Source organism: Coregonus clupeaformis, chromosome 26, assembly GCF_020615455.1.
Source record: "Coregonus clupeaformis isolate EN_2021a chromosome 26, ASM2061545v1, whole genome shotgun sequence".
Taxonomy (NCBI): Eukaryota; Metazoa; Chordata; class Actinopteri; order Salmoniformes; family Salmonidae; genus Coregonus; species Coregonus clupeaformis.
The window spans coordinates 39,622,257-39,642,440 of NC_059217.1; the positions used below are offsets into that span (position 1 = coordinate 39,622,257).

The 20,184-nt window shown below is 47.2% G+C and overlaps 1 protein-coding gene across 2 annotated transcripts in view; it reads left to right on the forward strand.

Moving 5' to 3' along the window:
• The window catches only part of lsp1a (lymphocyte specific protein 1 a), a 44,310-nt gene that overhangs the window by 1,400 nt on the left and 22,726 nt on the right, over positions 1 to 20,184 (forward strand). For both annotated transcript variants that reach the window (XM_041849545.2, XM_041849544.1), the window contains exon 2: positions 13,117 to 13,269. In XM_041849545.2, coding sequence (XP_041705479.1) covers positions 13,117 to 13,269 — 153 coding nt within the window. The remainder of the gene's footprint in view (positions 1 to 13,116; positions 13,270 to 20,184) is intronic.

The following is a 20,184-nucleotide window of genomic DNA, read 5'->3' on the forward strand; positions in this document are numbered from 1 at the left end:
ACTGCCCTGGGTCTTATCACTGTTAACAACACAACCTGGACATGGACTGAAGTAGCAGGCTAAACTGTTCATCAAATATAAAAAAGTTAATCAAATACCACCATTTACTGTTTCCTTGTTGAGATTCAATGGCCACATGCGCAGTCGGTGGTTGTATTTGATGAACGTTTAAAGAAAAAGTATGGATTTCAGTAAACAAAGAAAGGCAAGCAACTACAGAGGACAAACATAAGTACAAGGTGGGCTTTTCATAATATTTTTTTTTTAAAGTATTGACCTTGGGCAAATCGGTGTAGTCGGAGCTAGATTCCACAAAGCCTGGTCTCGGCTCCACGCCGTTGGTGAAGTTCAGGACTGAAGCAGTGCCACACTGTCACCACAGACAGACCTTTACATCCGATCTCGTCCTTGGTTGTTTGTTGTTCCTCTCAAAGACTCTGGGGAACAGGGAGGAAGAGAGAGAGAGACAGAGAGAGGGAATAAGAGAGAGAGAGAGAGAGAGAGAGAGAGAAAAATAAATTATGAGAGAGGCGCCCCAGGCTTTCGCTTCAGACTGAAGCTGAGACAAATTGGGGCAGTGACCTGTGTCAAAGGTGACAGGGGTGACATGGGCAACTCCATTGTGAAAAGGGGCCGCTTACGGGCGGCGGCATGTTAGGTATTTTTCCCTTTATTTTACATTCCTTTCCCCAGTGTTGCTTTGAGGGAGAGAGACAGTAGTGAAAGTAAAGTGTAGGTGGTCTGCAAACCGATAGCCTCCATTTAGTGCAGGTCCAGGAATCACTCAACATTCAGAGATTCAGATTCAGAGTGTTTAATAGTACAGGGTTGCAGGTGTGATTGCAGGGTACAGTGAAAATCTTAGGCTTGGAGCTCCAACATGCAGGACTAGTGAAATCAAATAATGAAAATGGTAATACAACAATAAAATAGAAATAGCACTATAACATGAAGGGGGGGACATTACACAATGAAAATAGGAGAGACATGAAATAACATAGATTCCATCTACCGAGACCCATTTCAGTCTCATTCCCAAATATATGATCAGTCGATCCAGAGCCTTCCATGATTGATCAAACACAGAACACTGTTTGGGAAAGGGTCCTTAAGACACTTCAACCGTTATAATCAACAAAAAAAGAGAAGAAAGAGAGGGAATGAAAGTGAATCGTCTTCACTGAGAATTCAACCTTTTGTTTTGATCATGTATTCAGAGAGTTCCAGTTTTGTCAATGGGAGAGGATTTCAGATGGAGCATAGCAGGTGGGGTTTATCAAACAGCTGAGAGTTGAGGCTTAGGCAGTTAGGCTGCTGCACAGAGGGTGTGGAACAGTTAGGAGGGATGTAATTAGGCACTTTATCCAATGTTTTTAGGTAACAGTCATAAATACTATACAGCCAGGCCTGGGGGGTGCATCAGAGCTGTGTGCCCACGAGACACTTGGGCTGATCCTCAGTGCAGCTGGTCCCACTGGGAAAGTGGAGAGAGATGGATGACACTCCTCCATCCCATCCTTAGAAAGTGTCTGATAATGCCAAACCTTTCACCCTCTTGTCTAAATGTTCTGTTGCCTCTAGTTTTTTATCAGGTGAGTCCCATCCCATCATTAGAAAGTTTATGACAATGCCAAACCCTTGGAAGTGTTTTTTTTTTTTACTGTAACGAAAATATGGTTTTCAGTTTGTTCATGATCCTTCATCCTCTTGTCTAAATGTTATGCTGTCTCAGATTTACTATTAAGTGAGTCAGAGATACTGATGTTAGAAGCCGAACAAACTCACAGTTTAGTCTTATTATTTGTGAAAAGCACCCTTACACTAAGCAGTGAAACTGCCCCAAACTTCAGCTTCTACCAAGAGGAGGTATTCACAGTAAAACGACAGGAAAACCTCAAAGAGTGGCGTGTCGATACCAATAAAAACAAACAGAACAAAAATGGAAACATGTTTTATCTGATGTTGTGCCATTAATTTGAATGGGTCAAGGAAAGCATGTGGGGTGGATCTGTTTTGAATGAAATCAGAGAGAGACATATATAGAGACAGAGAGAGAGAGAGAAAGAGAGAGAAATAGAGAGAGAGAGCTTATTTTCTGTCTTCCTCATCTCTGATCCTCCATCGCTCAGAGGTTTATGATGATGTCCCTCACAAGCATCCAGGTAGGCGTCAAGCAGAGCAAGCCTGTTTGTTTTGTCCACCCTTCTGCTAGCCTGCATCAATGCACACACACTCTTACTACAGCCCCACCCCACCTTGGCCTGTTCACCCCTATGCTAGCCTGCATCTATATTGTCTATATGTAGACTATGTATAAATTCCTCTGTCTATATTCTGTCTGTATATTTTATATATTGCTGGCATCACCATTTTGCTAAGATACTTTCTGGGTAAAATTTCCTTGGCGAATAAAGGCGATTCTGATTCCGATCAATACACACACATTAATACTACAGGCCCACCCCACCTCAGCCTGTGACCTCTTAATCCTCATGGCAGACTTGGTGTTCTCTCTGTTTACGATAGGGGGGAGAGATAAGAGACAGAGGAACGTAGGGGGCTTTGCCAGTTGAGTGAAAGGGGCAATAAACTCTGACAGTGTCCCAAATGGCACCCTGTTCCCTATATAGTGCACTATGTTTGACCACAGCCCTCTGTTGCCTTTGCCCTGGTGTGCCTTACCAAAGGTTGTCTGCTTTTGGAGGGCAGCAGGGGAACGCAAACACCCAGGTGTTTCCCTCTCCAGAGATCACTCTCTTTAGAGCAGTAAAGGAAAGAGGTGATAGACAGACTGGCTGTCTGACAGTTATCTCTCCTGCCTTGGTCAGTTAAGATCCTATAGGATAAGAAAGACTCAGTGGTGGATGGATATTATCTCTATTGGTCTCAACATGGACTTAAAACCATCAAATCCCACACAGTGAGATAAGATGACGTGCAAATGGATTCACCAGACCTGCTCATTGAACAACTTTATTAGGGTATTCCATGCAGTTGAGAAATGACGTGTACATAAACAGTTAACTGCCAAAATAATGGAAACAGTTAAGTAAATGAGGGACACAAAGTCTATTGGTGGACCAATGCTCTATTAAGACACTTTATGTTGGTGTTTCCTTTATTTTGGCAGTTACCTGTGTGTAATGAGCTTTAACTAATGCCCATAGGTAAACAAACCAAAAGGGCCCTGGGGTTCCCAGACTGCAGTAAATGAGCTTTGCTCCATTTGGGCTCTGCAAGGGGGGCCAGTCGCCAGCCATAACATGGTGATTGGTGATTACTGTCTACTCTCCTGGCTTACAGGGGGAGCCCAGGCAGGCCTGTGTCCATGGCAACCAGAGGAGGCTGGTGAGCTGAGCTATAGGAGGACCGGCTCATTGTAATGGCTGGAATGGTACAAATGGAACAGTCAAACATGTGGTTTCCATATTTTTGATGTGTTTGATACCGTTACATTTATTCCATTCCAGCCATTACAATGAGCCCGTCCTCCTATAGCTCCTCCCACCAGCCTCCTCTGATGGCAACGCAGTCAGATTGCCCGGCAGTCACCTCCATGGTCATTGTCCATCCTCCCCAGTTGGCCGTGTGTGAACATCTGCCCTAAACATGTTGCATTTCACTGAAAATGACCAGCAATTTTGGAGATGACTGGAAAGTGTCATGATGATGTGGCATTCATAGTAGACTTTCATTCGTTTGAGTAGAGACACATAAGGCTACAGCTGACTTGGTTTTAAACTGTAGTTCAAGTAAGGTCATGGCACTGTGAGTTGGAAAAAGCTCCTCTCAGTTAGTGACTTGTTCAACCGATTCTTGGAAAAGTAATCTCTTCAGTATCGTCAACAACATAGTATTGTGTCTGGCTGATGTAATGGCGTCCACATAGCAACTGTTCTAACTTGTTTCATGACAACCATGACATCATCCTGGAAATTCTTCACAGCACCCTCTCTTCAATGTCTGTCTGTCTGGCTTTTAACAGGGGAAGGAAACCATGTTATTATTTAATCATTCAGCGAGTAACCAAGCACTTAACAAGTGCGCTGAACCTTTTTAACCTTAAGATAATAATGTTTCCTGTGAAATACTTACTTTCTTACCTAATGCATCTCTAGTCAAGTACTACTTACAACAGTCAAGCAAAGGGTGTGTTTGTGTGTGTGAGTGTGTGTGTGTGTACAGTTGAAGTCGGAAGTTTACATACACCTTAGCCAAATACATTTAAACTCAGTTTTTCACAATTCCTGACATTTAATCCTAGTATAAATTCCCTGTTTTAGGTCAGTTAGGATCACAACTTTATTTTAAGAATGTGAAATGTCAGAATAATAGTTGAGAGAATTATTCATTTCAGCTTTTCTTTCTTTCATCACATTCCCAGTGGGTCAGAAGTTTACATACACTCAATTAGTATTTGGTAGCATTGCCTTTAAATTATTTAACTTGGGTCAAACATTTCGGGTAGCCTTCCACAAGCTTCCCACAATAAATTGGGTGAATTTTGGCCATTCCTCCTGACAGAGCTGGTGTAACTGAGTCAGGTTTGTAGGCCTCCTTGCTCACACACGCTTTTTCAGTTCTACCCACAAATTTTCTATAGGATTGAGGTCAGGGCTTTGTGATGGCCACTCCAATACCTTGACTTTGTAGTCCTTAAGCCATTTTGCCACACCTTTGGAAGTATGCTTGGGGTCATTGTCCATTTGGAAGACCCATTTGCGACCAAGCTTTAACTTCCTAACTGATGTCTTGAGATGTTGCTTCAATATATCCACATAATTTTCCTTCCTCATGATGCCATCTATTTTGTGAAGTGCACCAGTCCCTCCTGCAGCAAAGCACCCCCACAGCATGATGCTGCCACCCCTGTGCTTCACGGTTGGGATGGTGTTCTTCGGCTTGTAAGCCACCCCCCTTTTCCTCCAAACATAACAATGGTCATTATGGCCAAACAGTTCTATTTTTGTTTCATCAGACCAGGGGACATTTCTCCAAAAAGTAAGATCTTCGTCCCCATGTGCAGTTGCAAACCGTAGTCAGGCTTTTTTATGGCGGTTTTGGAGCAGTGGCTTCTTCCTTGCTGAGCGGCCTTTCAGGTTATGTCGATATAGGACTCGTTTTACTGTGGATATAGATACTTTTGTACCTGTTTCCTCAAGTATCTTCACAGGGTCATTTGCTGTTGTTCTGGGATTGATTTGCACTTTTCGCACCAAAGTACGTTAATCTCTAGGAGACAGAACGCGTCTCCTTCCTGAGCAGTATGGCGGCTGCCTGGTCCCATGGTGTTTATACTTGCGTACTATTGTTTGTACAAATGAACGTGGTACCTTCAGGCGTTTGGAAATTGCTCCCAAGGATGAACCAGACTTGTGGAGGTCTAAAACTTTTTTCTGAGGTCTTGGCTGATTTCTTTTGATTTTCCCATGATATCAAGCAAAGAGGCACTGAGTTTGAAGGTAGGCCTTGAAATACATCCACAGGTACACCTCCAATTGACTCAAATGATGTCAATTAGCCTATCAGAAGCTTCTAAAGCAATGACATCATTTTCTGGAATTTTCCAAGCTGTTTAAAGACACAGTCAACTTAGTGTATGTGAACTTCTGACCAACTGGAATGGTGATACAATGACTTATAAGTGAAATAATCTGTCTGTAAACAATTGTTGGAAAAATTACTTGTGTCATGCACAACCCAATTGAGATGGTTTTGGATGAGTCGGACAGCAGAGTGAAGGAAAAGCAGCCAACAGGTGCTAAGCATGTGTGGGAACTCCCTCAAGATTGTTGGAAAAGCATTCCAGGTGAAGCTGGTTGAGAGAATGCCAAGAGTGTGCAAAGCTGTCATCAAGGCATGTCAGAATGCTGAATGTGGATGTGGTGCAGGAATCAGGCGCAGGACACAGAAGCTTCGTCCAACAGACTTTAGTAGACGACAACGAAATACAAACGGGCCTCAAAAGAGCCCGGAGGCGAGCGATTACGCACACCGTGCGTAAACACCAAATTACAATAAGCGCGCACACAAGTGCGAAAACTCTCCAAACAATGGAGCAAAACAATCACAGCACCTGCTGACAGGCGGAACAATTACACACAACACACGACTAACAAAACGAGAACTTATAGGACACATAATTAACACTAAACGGAAACAGGTGTACAAATAAGACAAAACCAAACAAACATCGAAAACATACAACGGTGGCAGCTAGTACTCCGGGGACGACGACCGCCAAAGCCTGCCCGAGCAAGGAGGAGCAGCCTCGGCCGAAACCGTGACAGTACCCCCCCTTGACGCGCGGCTCCAGCCGTGCGCCGACCCCGGCCTCGGGGACGACCAGGAGGACGCGGAGCAGGGCGCGTGGAATGACCATGGTGCAACTCAGTCAGGAGAGACGGGTCTAAGATGTCCCTCCTCGGCACCCAGCACCGTTCCTCCGGGCCGTACCCCTCCCACTCCACGAGATATTGGAGACCCCCCATCCGACGTCTCGAATCCAAGATGGACCGAACTGTCTACGCCGGAGCCCCCTCGATGTCCAGTGGGGGCGGAGGAGTCTCTCCTATCTCACAGTCCTGGAGTGGACCAGCTACCACCGGCCTGAGAAGAGACACATGGAACGAGGGGTTAACGTGATAATCAATAGGCAGTTGTAACCTGTAACACACCTCGTTCAACCTCCTCAGGACTTTAAAAGGCCCCACAAACCGCCGACCCAGCTTCCGGCAGGGCAGGCGGAGGGGTAGGTTTCTATTCGAGTGCCTCAGCGGTCTGTAGGGCAGTAGGAAGACCCGGCATTGGGAGGAGACGACAGGCCTTAGAGAACCGATCCACAACGACCAGGATGGTGGTATTCCCCTGAGAGGGGGGAAGGTCTGTAACAAAATCCACCGAGAGGTGAGACCAGGGTCGTTGTGGAACGGGCAGGGGTTGTAACTTCCCCCTGGGCAGGTGTCTGGGCGCCTTACACTGGGCGCACACCGAGCAGGAGGAGACATAAACCCTCACATCCCTGGCTAACGTTGGTCACCAGTACATAGCGCTAAGGCAGTGCACTGTCCGGCCAATACCTGGATGTCCAGAGGAGGGTGATGTGTGAGCCCAATAAATAAGTCGATCCCGAACCTCGAGCGGAACGTACGTCCGACCCACAGGACACTGTGGAGGGCCAGGGTCGGTACGCAACGCCCGCTCGATTTCAGCATCGACCTCCCACACTACCGGTGCCACCAGACAAGACTCCGGTAGTATGGGAGTGGGCTCAACGGACCTCTCCTCTGTGTCATACCGCCGGGACAGGGCGTCTGCCTTACCGTTCTGGGACCCAGGGATGTACGTGATTTTAAATACGAACCGGGCTAGAAACATGTTCCACCGAGCCTGGCGAGGGTTCAGTCTCCTAGCTGCCCGGATGTACTCCAGGTTACGGTGGTCAGTCAAAATGAGGAAAGGGTGTTGAGCCCCCTCAAGCCAATGCCTCCACACCTTTAGGGCCTGTACCACGGCTAACAGTTCCCTGTCCCCTACGTCATAATTTCGCTCCGCCGGGCTGAGCTTTTTGGAGTAAAAAGCACAGGGGCGGAGTTTATGTGGCGTGCCGGACCGTTGCGATAGCACGGCCCCTATACCGGCCTCAGACGCTTCCACCTCTACCTGAAATGGTAAAGCGGGATCCGGATGCGCCAGCACCGGAGCCGAAGTAAACAGGCCCTTCAGTCTCCCAAAAGCCCTGTCCGCCTCAGCTGACCACTGCAAGCGCACCGGACCCCCCTTCAGAAGAGACGTTATGGGAGCTGCCACCTGTCCAAAACCCCGGATAAACCTCCGGTAGTAATTCGCAAAACCCAAGAACTGCTGCACCTCTTTAACCTTGGTTGGGGTTTGCCAATTACGCACGGCTGACACACGGTCAACCTCCATCTTCACCCCTGACGCGGACAACTGATAACCCAAAAAGGAGATAGACTCCTGGAAAAACAGACATTTCTCTGCCTTGACATACAGGTCGTGCTCCAACAGCCTCCTCAACACTCGGCGCACCAGCACTACATGCTCGGCTCGTGTAGACGAGTACACTAGAATGTCGTCAATGTACACGACCACACCTTGCCCCTGCATGTCCCGGAAGATCTCATCCACAAAGGATTGGAAGACTGAAGGAGCATTCATCAACCCGTATGGCATGACGAGATACTCGTAATGACCCGAGGTGGTACTAAATGCTGTCTTCCATTCATCGCCCTCCCTAATGCGCACCAAGTTGTAGGCGCTCCTGAGATCCAGTTTTGTGAAGAAACGCGCTCCGTGTAATGATTCCGTCATAGTCGCAATCAGAGGGAGTGGATAACTGTATTTCACAGTGATCTGATTGAGACTACGGTAATCAATACACGGGCGCAATCCTCCATCCTTTTTCTTCACAAAAAAGAAGCTCGAGGACGCAGGGGAAGTGGAGGGCCGTATGTATCCTTGTCTCAGAGACTCGGCTATGTATGTCTCCATAGCCCCCCTTCTCCTCTTGAGACAGAGGATACACATGGCTCGCGGAAGCGCTGCTCCTGCCTGGAGGTCTATCGCACAATCCCCCTGTCTATGAGGTGGCAATCGCGTCGCCCTCGCCTTGCTAAACACGAGTGCTACCTCCTCATACTCAGGGGGAATGTGCATTGCGGGCACTTGGTTCGGACTCTCCACCGAGGTCGCCCCCACGGAAACACCCAGACATCGCCCCACACACTGGGCAGACCACTCCTTAAGAGCCCTCTGTTGCCACGAAATAGAGGGATTATGGGTAATCAACCAGGGAAGCCCCAGCACCACTGGATACGCAGGAGAGTCGATCAGATATAACTGAATAGTTTCCTCATGACCCCCCTGCGTACTATTCCTAAGTGGCGCTGTGACCTCCCTAATCAACCCCGATCCCAACGGGCGGCTATCTAGTGCATGTACAGGGAAGGGAGCATTGACAGGAAGGAGGGGAATCCCTAACTTTACACAAAAATTCCGATCAACAAAATTCCCAGCTGCGCCTTATGCTGGGAATGAGGTGCAACCTGTGGAAAACTGACAGGTATACATAGGTGCACAACAGAGAGCTCTGGGTAAGTGGGGCGCCTACTCACCTGGAAGGACTCCCCAGTGCGTGGCCTGTTGTCTCGTCCCCCTGGAGACCCTCCCCAGCACCTAGCCGCAGTGTGCCCTCCACGGCCACAGTTGGTGCAGGGGACGGCCCCCCTCGGGTTCCTTCTCCTCCTCTCTCTAGCGCCAGCACCCCCGAGCTCCATAGGGCTCGGCTCGGAGGTGCTGGAGGGTGGAATGGACGGCCCCCACTCGGGACGTCCGCGGGTGACCAGCAGGGTGTTGAGACGGATGGACATGTCCACCAACTGGTCGAACGAGAGGTTGGTGTCCCTGCAGGCCAGCTCTCGGCGGACGTCCTCCCGCAGACTGCATCGATAGTGGTCGATGAGGGCCCGCTCATTCCACCCTGCATCCGCCGCTAGAGTCCGGAATTCCAAGGCGAACTCCTGGGCGCTCCTCTTCCCCTGTCGGAGGTAGAATAGACGCTCCCCCGCCGCTTTCCCCTCAGGTGGATGGTCGAACACGGCCCTGAAGCGGCGGGAGAACTCCGCGTAGGTGATAGTGGCGGCGTCTATCCCCCTTCATTCGGCATTGGCCCACTCCAACGCTTTGCCGGTGAGACAGGAGATGAGGGCGGAAACGCTCTCATGTCCCGAGGGCGCCGGGTGTACGGTGGCCAGGTAGAGTTCCACCTGCAGGAGGAACCCCTGACACCCGGCAGCGGTGCCATCATACGCCCTCGGGAGCGAGAGCCGAATCCCACTGGGTTCCGGAGCTTGGATGGGCGGACTGGCCGATGGTGGTGGTGAGGTAGGTGGAGGTGTGGGTACCCCTCTGTTCTCCCATCGGTGCAGAGTATTTATCATGTCCTGCAGGGCGGTCCCGATTTGATGGATCCTGTCGTCCTTCCCGCGGACGCGTTCCTCCAATGACTCGGGCGCTGCTGCTGCTCCTGCTGATTCCATAGTAGGTCTGTAATTCTGTCAGAATGCTGAATGTGGATGTGGTGCAGGAATCAGGCGCAGGACACAGAAGCTTCGTCCAACAGACTTTAGTAGACGACAACGAAATACAAACGGGCCTCAAAAGACCCCGGAGGCGAGCGATTACGCACACCGTGCGTAAACACCAAATTACAATAAGCGCGCACACAAGTGCGAAAACTCTCCAAACAATGGAGCAAAACAATCACAGCACCTGCTGACAGGCGGAACAATTACACACAACACACGACTAACAAAACGAGAACTTATAGGACACATAATTAACACTAAACGGAAACAGGTGTACAAATAAGACAAAACCAAACAAACATCGAAAACATACAACGGTGGCAGCTAGTACTCCGGGGACGACGACCGCCGAAGCCTGCCCGAGCAAGGAGGAGGAGCAGCCTCGGCCGAAACCGTGACAAGGCAAAGGGTGGCTATTTGAAGAATCTCAAATCTCAAATATATTTGTATTTGTTTAACATGTTTTTGGTTATTACATGATTCCATTTGTGTTATTTCATAGTTTTGATGTCATCAATATTATTCTACAATACAGAAAATAGTAAAAATAAAGAAAAACCCTTGAATGAATAGGTAGTTCAAACTTTTGACTGGTACAGTACAATGCTACACAACAGAAGGAATATGTGACTCAGTCATCATTTTGGCTCAACATTTCACAGTGTGGCAGGAAACCTGGTGTGTCACAGTCAGAGGTTAGAGTTCACCTCTCTTCCTGTATTCCATTGATCTTTGTGATCTCCGGGTGGCCAGTCAATCATCTTTAACAGCCAGGTGTCAAACCTAGCATGGGAGGCAGAGATGGGGAATGAACTACCAGAGGGGTTCACATGTTGTTCCATAATCATTCCAACCCTCAGTGCATTTGAATACTTTATTGCTGGGGTAGATCATGTCATTAACTTCCAGAGCAAAAAGTCAAGGGGTGTGAATACTTTTTGAAGGCACTGTACATATCGACCCCAAATACCTCGTGCCCCTGCACATTGATATGTATTTGTACTCCTTGTTTATAGCTTCATTCTTGTGTGGTTTATTTCCTCATGTGTTTTTCATTTTCTTATTTAACTCTGCATTGTTGGGAAAGAGCTTGTAAGTAAGCATTTCACTGTATTCAGTGCATTTGACAAATAAAATGTGATTTGATAAGTAAATAGGTCAGTCAGAAAGGTGAAGCCTCTGGCAGTTCCCACTCCAAGAACTCTGCTAATCACACTCCCCTGTGACGCACAACACCGACCCATCTGGTCTGGAGAGGCAGTTGTCTGTTTGTTTTCAGTTTTGTGTGGAGACAGCAGTGGCATGCTCAGACTTGCTCTGGTGTGAATTTACAAAGGGGCAAAACAGCCCCAAATAAATCCCCTTAACAGTCTAACTGTCAGAGTCTGGCTCCTTGGCCCTGCGGCTTTTGAACATTATTCAGAGGAAGTCGAGATTAGACGTTGTTACAATTGTCAGGAAAGGCAACATAAGCCCCAATGTTAACCTGATTCTTTGGCGCGTCTTTCCTCACTGCTATTCCCCCCCACCCCCCACGGTTACAGATCCAGAAGATATATAATATATAATAATATATAATATATATAATAATAATATAATATATAATATATAATATGCCATTTAGCAGACGCTTTTATCCAAAGCGACTTACAGTCATGCGTGCATACATTTTTTTTTTTTTTTTTGTGTATGGGTGAGATAAACGGGGTGAGAAAATGGGTCACTTAGATTAGGTTTAAACAGGGACAGATTTAGACAGTGAGTGAAACAGGATGACAAAGAAAGAAAGGCCATCCAGTCAGCAACAGATTCATGACATCATCATCTGAGTCAGACGTTTGACTGGTGCCAAGAATGAGATAATTCCATAATGCAAATTAAAGGAAAAAGAATGATAGGTTAAGAAGTTATCAAGTCAGACTGCCACGCCCCCTACTACCATACCATACCAACTGGGATGGTGTGCCTGCGTTCTTGTCTCCACAATGGTTGTGTTGTGTCAACATTTTAGCGGAGACAAACTCATGAAAATGATCCTTTGTATCACAATTGATATGGCAAATGTGTTATACATCAGTTTCTCAACCCGTCTGTGAAGTCACCTTTGTGAAACCATGACAATACCTCCTGGTTCATCCATCACTCAGTGTTGTTGGGCACTTGGTTATCAAATTATTCTCCCCTGGCCACAAGTTCTGATTGTGAAGGAAACCACAATTTAAAATAGTAGAACATATCTGGGTAACCTCGATCCACCTGTGCTCTGACCCTTTCATCTTAGATGTCTTGAACTTCCTACATTTACTCTGAGGCTAATACCATGGCACTTCGCTACAAAACAGAGAAACAGTACAGCCGACAAGTCCATAAGTGCTGTGGAATCTGCTCTTCATAAACACTGAAAAATAGATGTCATGCAAATCCAGGAAACATTTAAATGTCTACATTAGCGAGGGTGAACCTTTTGATCCCACGGGGAGTTTGGTTTGGTCTTCTGCGGAGAAAGGGGTTTACACTGTTGTTATAAATGTGTTGTTGCAGTAAAATGCAAACATGTGTAGAACCATGTGTAGTATGTTTACTAGTGAGATAAACACAGGGGGATGCCGTAGTGTTTCCGATGTTCTGTTGGGATGTCATCGCTCATCCATTGCGAGCTGAATGCTTGGGGTCTGAGGCAGATGTTCTCCTGGCATTATCTCCCAGAACTCTCCCTTCTCCAGGAATTAACAGGCCATTGTTTAGAAACATCTTCTTGGGAGAGCCCAGGATGATGACTCATGGGATCCAACCATGTCAGCCATAAATAAAAAACTCAAAGATACATTGGGCTGAAATCCGTTTCTCATTTAGATTCTAAAGCTACAGTCTGGGATTTTGAAAGCTGTTCAATGGTCATTAAAATTTCCTTAGCCCCATCTCTCAAGTGGAGGCGACCCATTTTGTTATTTTACAAATCACAGACTGTAGCTTTAAACAATATCTCCTCACCCCGTCTCTCTCTCCACAGAATAACCGCCCAGAGGAGCGTCGAGGATGCAGAGGAGGTGGAGCGAGAGCGTCGGCGGAGGGCCCGGGAGTCCTTCCGCAGTATGGGCAGCAGCAGCACCTCGGGCCCCGGAGGCCCCTCACTGGACAATGGGGCCCTGGCGGAGGATGGCCTGTAAGTACCCAAGTACTATACTATGACTCATCAAACATGACAATGGAGTTATTGAACCTTGTAGATCAGGCATGACTCATTTCCTATCATCCCTGTCCCACAACCAAACATCACTCATTGACCCACCAGGGTTGGGCTCAATTCGAATTGAAGACAGTCAATTCAGGAAACAAACTAAAACTACAATTCAATCATTTAAAAAGGGCATTTATTTTCAATTACTTCTCAATAAACTGAAAAGTAGAAGCTATTTATTTCAAAAGTATTTACATTTCTGAATGTTAAATTCAAATCACTTCCTAAATTGACTGCCTTCAATTCGAATTGAGCCCAACCCTGTGACCCACTCATTCATGTCACATCTCCCACATCCAAACTATAGTTTCTCGATTATGTTTTGTCTTGTGCTGAAGCAGCTGATATCATTATTTATATTAAGGGCTGTGTGTCAGATTTCCCAGCTGGAGAGCCAGGTAGCGTAGCGGTTAAGAGTGTTGGGTCAGTAACTGAAAGGGCACTGGTTCAATTCCTGAGCTGACTAGGGGAAGAATCTGTTGATGTGCCCTTGAGCAAGGCACTTAACCCTAATTGCTTATGTAAGTTGCTCTGGATAAGAGCGTCTGCTAAATGACTAAAATGTAATAACACCATGGGAGTTTTACTGGGATTGTTACTTCCCCCTTGCTTGCCATACATTCAGTTGTTTATGGGTCTGCTCCACTATCCCGAGGATGCGTGGTTACAAAAACCAAATATTTCCTTTAGGAAAAGCCACTAATCTCCACATGCCTCCTTTTCTCTCTCTCTCTCTCTCTCTCTCTCTCTCTCTCTCTCTCTCTCTCTCTCTCTCTCTCTCTATTTCTCTCCCGTCTGACTGTCTCTCTCCCTCTTTCTTTCTCGCTCTCTCCCTCTCTCTCTCTCTCTCTTTCTGTCCCTCACACGTTCATTCTCTCACTCCGTTCTCTCTCTCTCCCTCACTGGTTGATTCACTCTCTCAATGAGAAGAAGAACACACACAGCTGCCTTCTCATTACAGCACCTCAGAAGAATGTTTACTAAAGAGCATCTTGGGAAACTACTACTATCATGGCCCTTAGCATAACTGCCACATGTTCTCCAAGGTGGGAGAAAAAGAAAGAACAAAAACCGCCCTAGATCATGTCAATGGCTCCATGTTTCTAAACCGTAATGAGTGACTTGACATGAGGTATAGTCACTACACTCAGTGTAGTCTGTAATTGTGGATTGATCATAAAACAGGAAAATGTCCAAACTGTTTCAAGCACTCACTGTTTCCTCTTTATCTCTAGGGGATAAATGATAGATGATACGGTCGAATAATAGTTCAGAAGACCAAATGTCAAAGCAACTGTGAACACTGGTTTGGGGTTTGCTGTTATTCGATCTCTGTGTCGTTGACACTCGCGCACTTCTCTCTCAACAACGTAATTGCCAACCCAGATTCAGACCTGGTTCCTTCCTCTTTGTTTTCAAAGTCATTACAGTAACATGACATTTTAGAGCCATTACACAAACATTCCTTTCCAACAGGTGCCTGTAGCTTGTTACCGTAGCGCCTTTGGCGTCAGAACTAACCACTTCATAACAACATCAGCATGACTAAACACCTGAAGAATCCAACCACCACAATTACTTCTCATCATTCCTAATTGTCCATTAAAGATATTTTATATATATATATATATATATATATATATATATATAAATATATAAAATATATATATATATATATATATATAAACTGCCATCTGGAAACATCAATTTACTTTAGTAGCTAACCTGCTTAATCATAATTGGAATGCCTGGCGGGAGCATTCCGTTCAGCTAGCTCCTGCGAAGATGAAACAGACTTTCATTTCAGGACTGTTTTAATGAATGGGGGTTAGAGAGAATAGAGGAGTAGCGGGAGAGCGAGAGTGAGAGAGAGAAAGACAGAACAAGAGAGAGAGAGAAAGAGAGAGAGAGAGGTGCGCTGCTAATCTGTTCATCGTTAAAGATGGGATTCTTCACTCTCCCTGGTAATTGATAGAAGGTTCTTGGAGTTGTTCAGCCAGGTGCAGATGTTTGGATTAACCTGGGGAGACCCCTGTGAAGTTTACAGTGAAATACTCTGTGGTAAACTAGTAAATGTCCTGTGGTCATGTTGTATGAAAGCACGACACAGTGTTAGTCTAGAGGCAGGTGAAGTGGTGAGGACAGAAAGGCTGTGTGGTGATGAATGGGCACTCAACATGTCTTCTGTTCTGTATGGACCACAGCCATGTCAATATTGACCAACCTCAGGGAACGGGAGGACAGTAGTCCCTGGTGCACTTTCAATAATGTGGTCATCAAAATGTAACTAGGACAAGAGGATTTTTCAGCTTTTTCCACCAGCAAAACTTAAAAACTTAGTAATTGATTAGTAATCCTTGCCCTGTAAGGGTAGAAAACCAAAGTGTCCTATGGTAGGGTAAGAAAATGAATTCTGTGAATGTTGACTTGATGCCAGGATCACATGTGTGTTACACACTGCACACATAAACTAGACTGGTTTGAAATGCCAACAAAATCTCTAAGTACTTTGTAAAAAAAAATTTTAACAAAGAAAGAAAGTAAGTACTGAACACAATCCCAGAATTAGGTTGTTTAAAACGGATTGTTTTCCGACTGGAGCAGACATAGTTTTGGAGGGACTGTTTGCATTGTTACTTGTCACATACATACTGTATACTTACATATACTTCACAATTTTTTCGACTTGTCCGCTAATAGCATTCCGATTAGAAACTATAATCACAGGAGAGGAGAGCTGTTAGTGGCCTGTGTTTACTCAGCATAGGGCTTTACCACTCAGTAATGTGACTGAGTCTGACCGAGTCTGTAATACCTACATGTTTCAAGCAGACCACCATAGTCCCTGTGCCCAAGAACGCCAAGGTAACTTGTCTAAATGACTACCGCCCAGTAGCACTCATGTCTGTAGCCATGAAGTGCTTTGAAAGGCTGGTCATGGCTCATATCAACACCATCATCCCAGAAACCCTAGACCCACTACAATTTGCATACCTCCCCAACAGATGCACAGATGACGCAATCTCTATTGCACTCCACACTGCCCTTTCCCACCTGGACAAAAGGAACACCTACATGAGAATGCTGTTTGTTGACTACAGCTCAACGTTCATCACCATAGTGCCCTCAAAGCTCATCACTAAGCTAAGGACCCTGGGACTAAACACCTCCCTGTGCAACTGGATCCTGGACTTCCTGATGGGCCGCCTCCAGGTGGTAAGGGTAGGTAACACCACATCTGCCACGCTGATCCTCAACACGGGGGCCCCTCAGGGGTGTGTGCTTAGTCCCCTCCTGTACTCCCTGTTCACCCATGACTGCGTGGCCACGCACGACTCCAACACCATCATTACGTTTTCTGACGACACAACGGTGGTAGGCCTGATCACCGACAATGACGAGACAGCCTATAAGGAGGAGGTCAGAGACCTGGCAGTGTGGTACCAAGACAACCACCTCTCCCTCAACGTGAGCAAGACAAAGGAGCTGATCGTGGACTACAGGAAAAGGAGAGCTGAGCACACCCCCATTCACATCGACGGGGCTGTAGTGGAGCGGGTCGAGAGCTTCAAGTTCCTTGGTGTCCACATCACTAACAAACTATCATGGTCCAAACACCCCAAGACAGTTGTGAAGAGGGCATGACAACGCCTATTCCCCCTCAGGAGACTGAAAACATCTGGCATGGGTCTTCAGATTTGATTTGATTTGATTTGACTTTGGGGCTGTGTCCGAAATGTCACCCTATCCCCTATAAAGTGCTCTACTTTACAATTTACAATTTCCGACGCAGCCTGGGTCTCAGCATTTCTCTACATGCCTCAGATGTTGAGTTACAGAATAGGGGAGAGGAGATGACTCTAACATTCACAGTTATCCACTTATTCTACCACATAGGATACCTACCATGTCCATGACATTACTGTCTACCATGGTCCTCACATTACTGTTTACCATGGTCCACAGATTACTGTCTACCATGGTCCCCAGATTACTGTCTACATGGTCCCCAGATTACTGTCTACCATGGTCCCCACATTACTGTCTACCATGGTACCCAGATTACTGTCTACCATGGTCCCCACATTACTGTCTACCATGGTCCCCAGATTACTGTCTACCATGGTCCCCACATTACTGTCTACCATGGTCCCCACATTACTGTCTACCATGGTCCTCACATTGCTGCCTACCATGGTCCCCACATTACTGTCTACCATGGTCCTCACATTACTGCCTACCACGGCCCCCACACAACTGTTTATAATGGTCCCCACATTACTGTCTACCATGGTCCTCACATTACTGTCTACCATGGTCCCCACATTACTGTCTACCATGGTCCTCACATTACTGTCTACCATGGTCCCCACATTATTGCCATCACATTACTGACTACCACGGTCCTCACATTACTGTCTACCATGGTCCACACATTACTGTCTACCATGGTCCCCACATTACTGTCTACCATGGTCCCCACATTACTGTCTACCATGGTCCCCAGATTACTGTCTACCATGGTCCCCACATTACTATCTACCATGGTCCCCACATTACTGTCTACCATGGTCCCCACATTACTGTCTACCATGGTCCCCACATTACTGTCTACCATAGTCCTCACATTGGGCTCCAACCTCCTTCCCTGCAGTTAGTCTAAGCCCTTGTTTACACTGGCTCTTAAGCACTCGTTACAGAAACTACTTAATGCCAGTTGACGGAAGCTAGAGGCTCTCGACTCCTAGGTGCCAGTTCATTTGTCCAGCTGTGTTGTCTCTGGTTCTCTGGGTCTCTATAGGCCCTGTTGTCCTCATAAGCCCCCTGTCTGTCTGTCTCTCTATCCCCTGGTATCATCATTCAAATGTATCTTTGTGCTAAAAGAACCCAGGGCTGATTCAGTGTTCATGCCAGCTCTAATCTCAGTTAGTGTTGTTTTTACTTCAGCCCACAGTTCCTCACCACTCCTCTCCCAACCCAAGTGTTTGCGTGGTGAAATCAGGTGTCAACCGCCTACCATCTCACCACACATGCACGCACGCACACACACACACACACACACAAACACATACACACACACACACACACACACACACACACACACACACACACACACACACACACACACACACACACACACACACACACACACACACACACACACACACACACACAGACACACACACACGATAGCTTGCGGCAGTGGCTGTAGAGGAGAAACAACAACACCAGAGCCAGTCTACAAGCTGTTCCAGCTGTTTCCCTGTGTTGTGTGTGTTTCGATCTGGGCCTGCTGGTGTTCATAGAAGGGCTCAGCAGCAGCTCCTGTCCTCATCTACACCTCTCATTCTGTTACCCACCTCCCCACCCCACAGCACTCGCTGGGCTGCTGAGAGACGGCTTTGTTAGCTGTGTGTGGGCCACGTCTGCTCTCACCGACACAGTTTAGCTATAAAAGGATCGTAATAACTCTTACACTGATGATTGGATTCACAGGCACTTCTTCAAAGGGGATTTAATGAATATAATGACCATATTAGTTATTTGTATCCAGATTTGTTCTTCCTTGCCACATTCTTTTAGGGCTTCCTGACTTTGTCAAAAGTTGTCAATTATTATTGACTATAATGTTTTGAGGCTCAGTTAGGAGTCGGTTAGGCCAGTGGTTCCCAAACTGTGGGGCGCAGTCCCCCCATCCCCCGTTTATAGCCGGACTGTAGCGGGTGATTTGGACGGAGTCAGGCACAGGAGGTGTAAATCACAGAATAAATTGTTTACTCGGCCAATACAGCGGTTCGCAGCAATGCTTAAAACAACTACAGTGCGGCATAACAGCGCACTGGAGAAAAACAAAACACATGGGTGAATAACCCGGCGATACAGTACATAAAGCTCCACTGAGCTATCGACACCTCTACATGAAACAATCACACACAAAGACATGGGGGGCAGAGAGAATGAGGGGATATGAACCAGGTGTGTATAAAAACAAGACAAAACAAATGGAATGATGAGATGAGGAGCGGCAGTGGCTGGAAGGCCGGTGACGACGAACGCCAAAGCCTGCCCAAACAAGGAGAGTAGGCAGCTTCGGAGGAAGTCATGACATTACCCCCCCACTTGACGCGCAGCTCCAGCAGCGCGCTGACACCAGCCTCGGGGACGGCCAGGAGGACGCGGAGCAGGGCGAGACGGATGGCGATGGTGGAAATTCCGCAACAGGGAGGGATCGAGAATCGAGAATCCTTCACCGGGATCGAGAATCCTTCACCGGGACCCAGCACCGCTCCTCCGGACCGTACCCCTCCCACTCCACAAGGTACTGAAGGACCCCCACCCGACGCCTCGAATCCAGGATGGAACGGACGGAGTAGGCCGGGGCCCCCTCGATGTCCAGAGGGGGCGGAGGGCCCTCCCGCACCTCAGACTCCTGGAGCAGACCAGCCACCACCGGCCTGAGGAGAGATATGTGAAACGAGGGGTTAATACGGTAATCAGGAGGCAGCAGCAACCTATACCTACCCTCGTTAACTCTCCTCAGGACTTTGACCGGCCCCACAAACCACGGGCTCAGCTTCCGGCATGGCAGGCGGAGGGGCAGGTTCCGGGTCGAGAGCCAGACCCGATCACCCGGGACAATGACCGGGGCCTCACTGCGGTGGGGGTCAGCGTTGGCTTTCTGGCGATGCACAGCGTGCTGGAGGTGGACGTGGGCGGCATTCCATGTCTCCTCCGCATGCCAAAACCAGTCGTCCACCGCAGGAGCTTCGGTCTGGCTCTGATGCCATGGTGCCAGAACCGGCTGATACCCTAAAACACATTGAAAGGGTAATAGGTTAG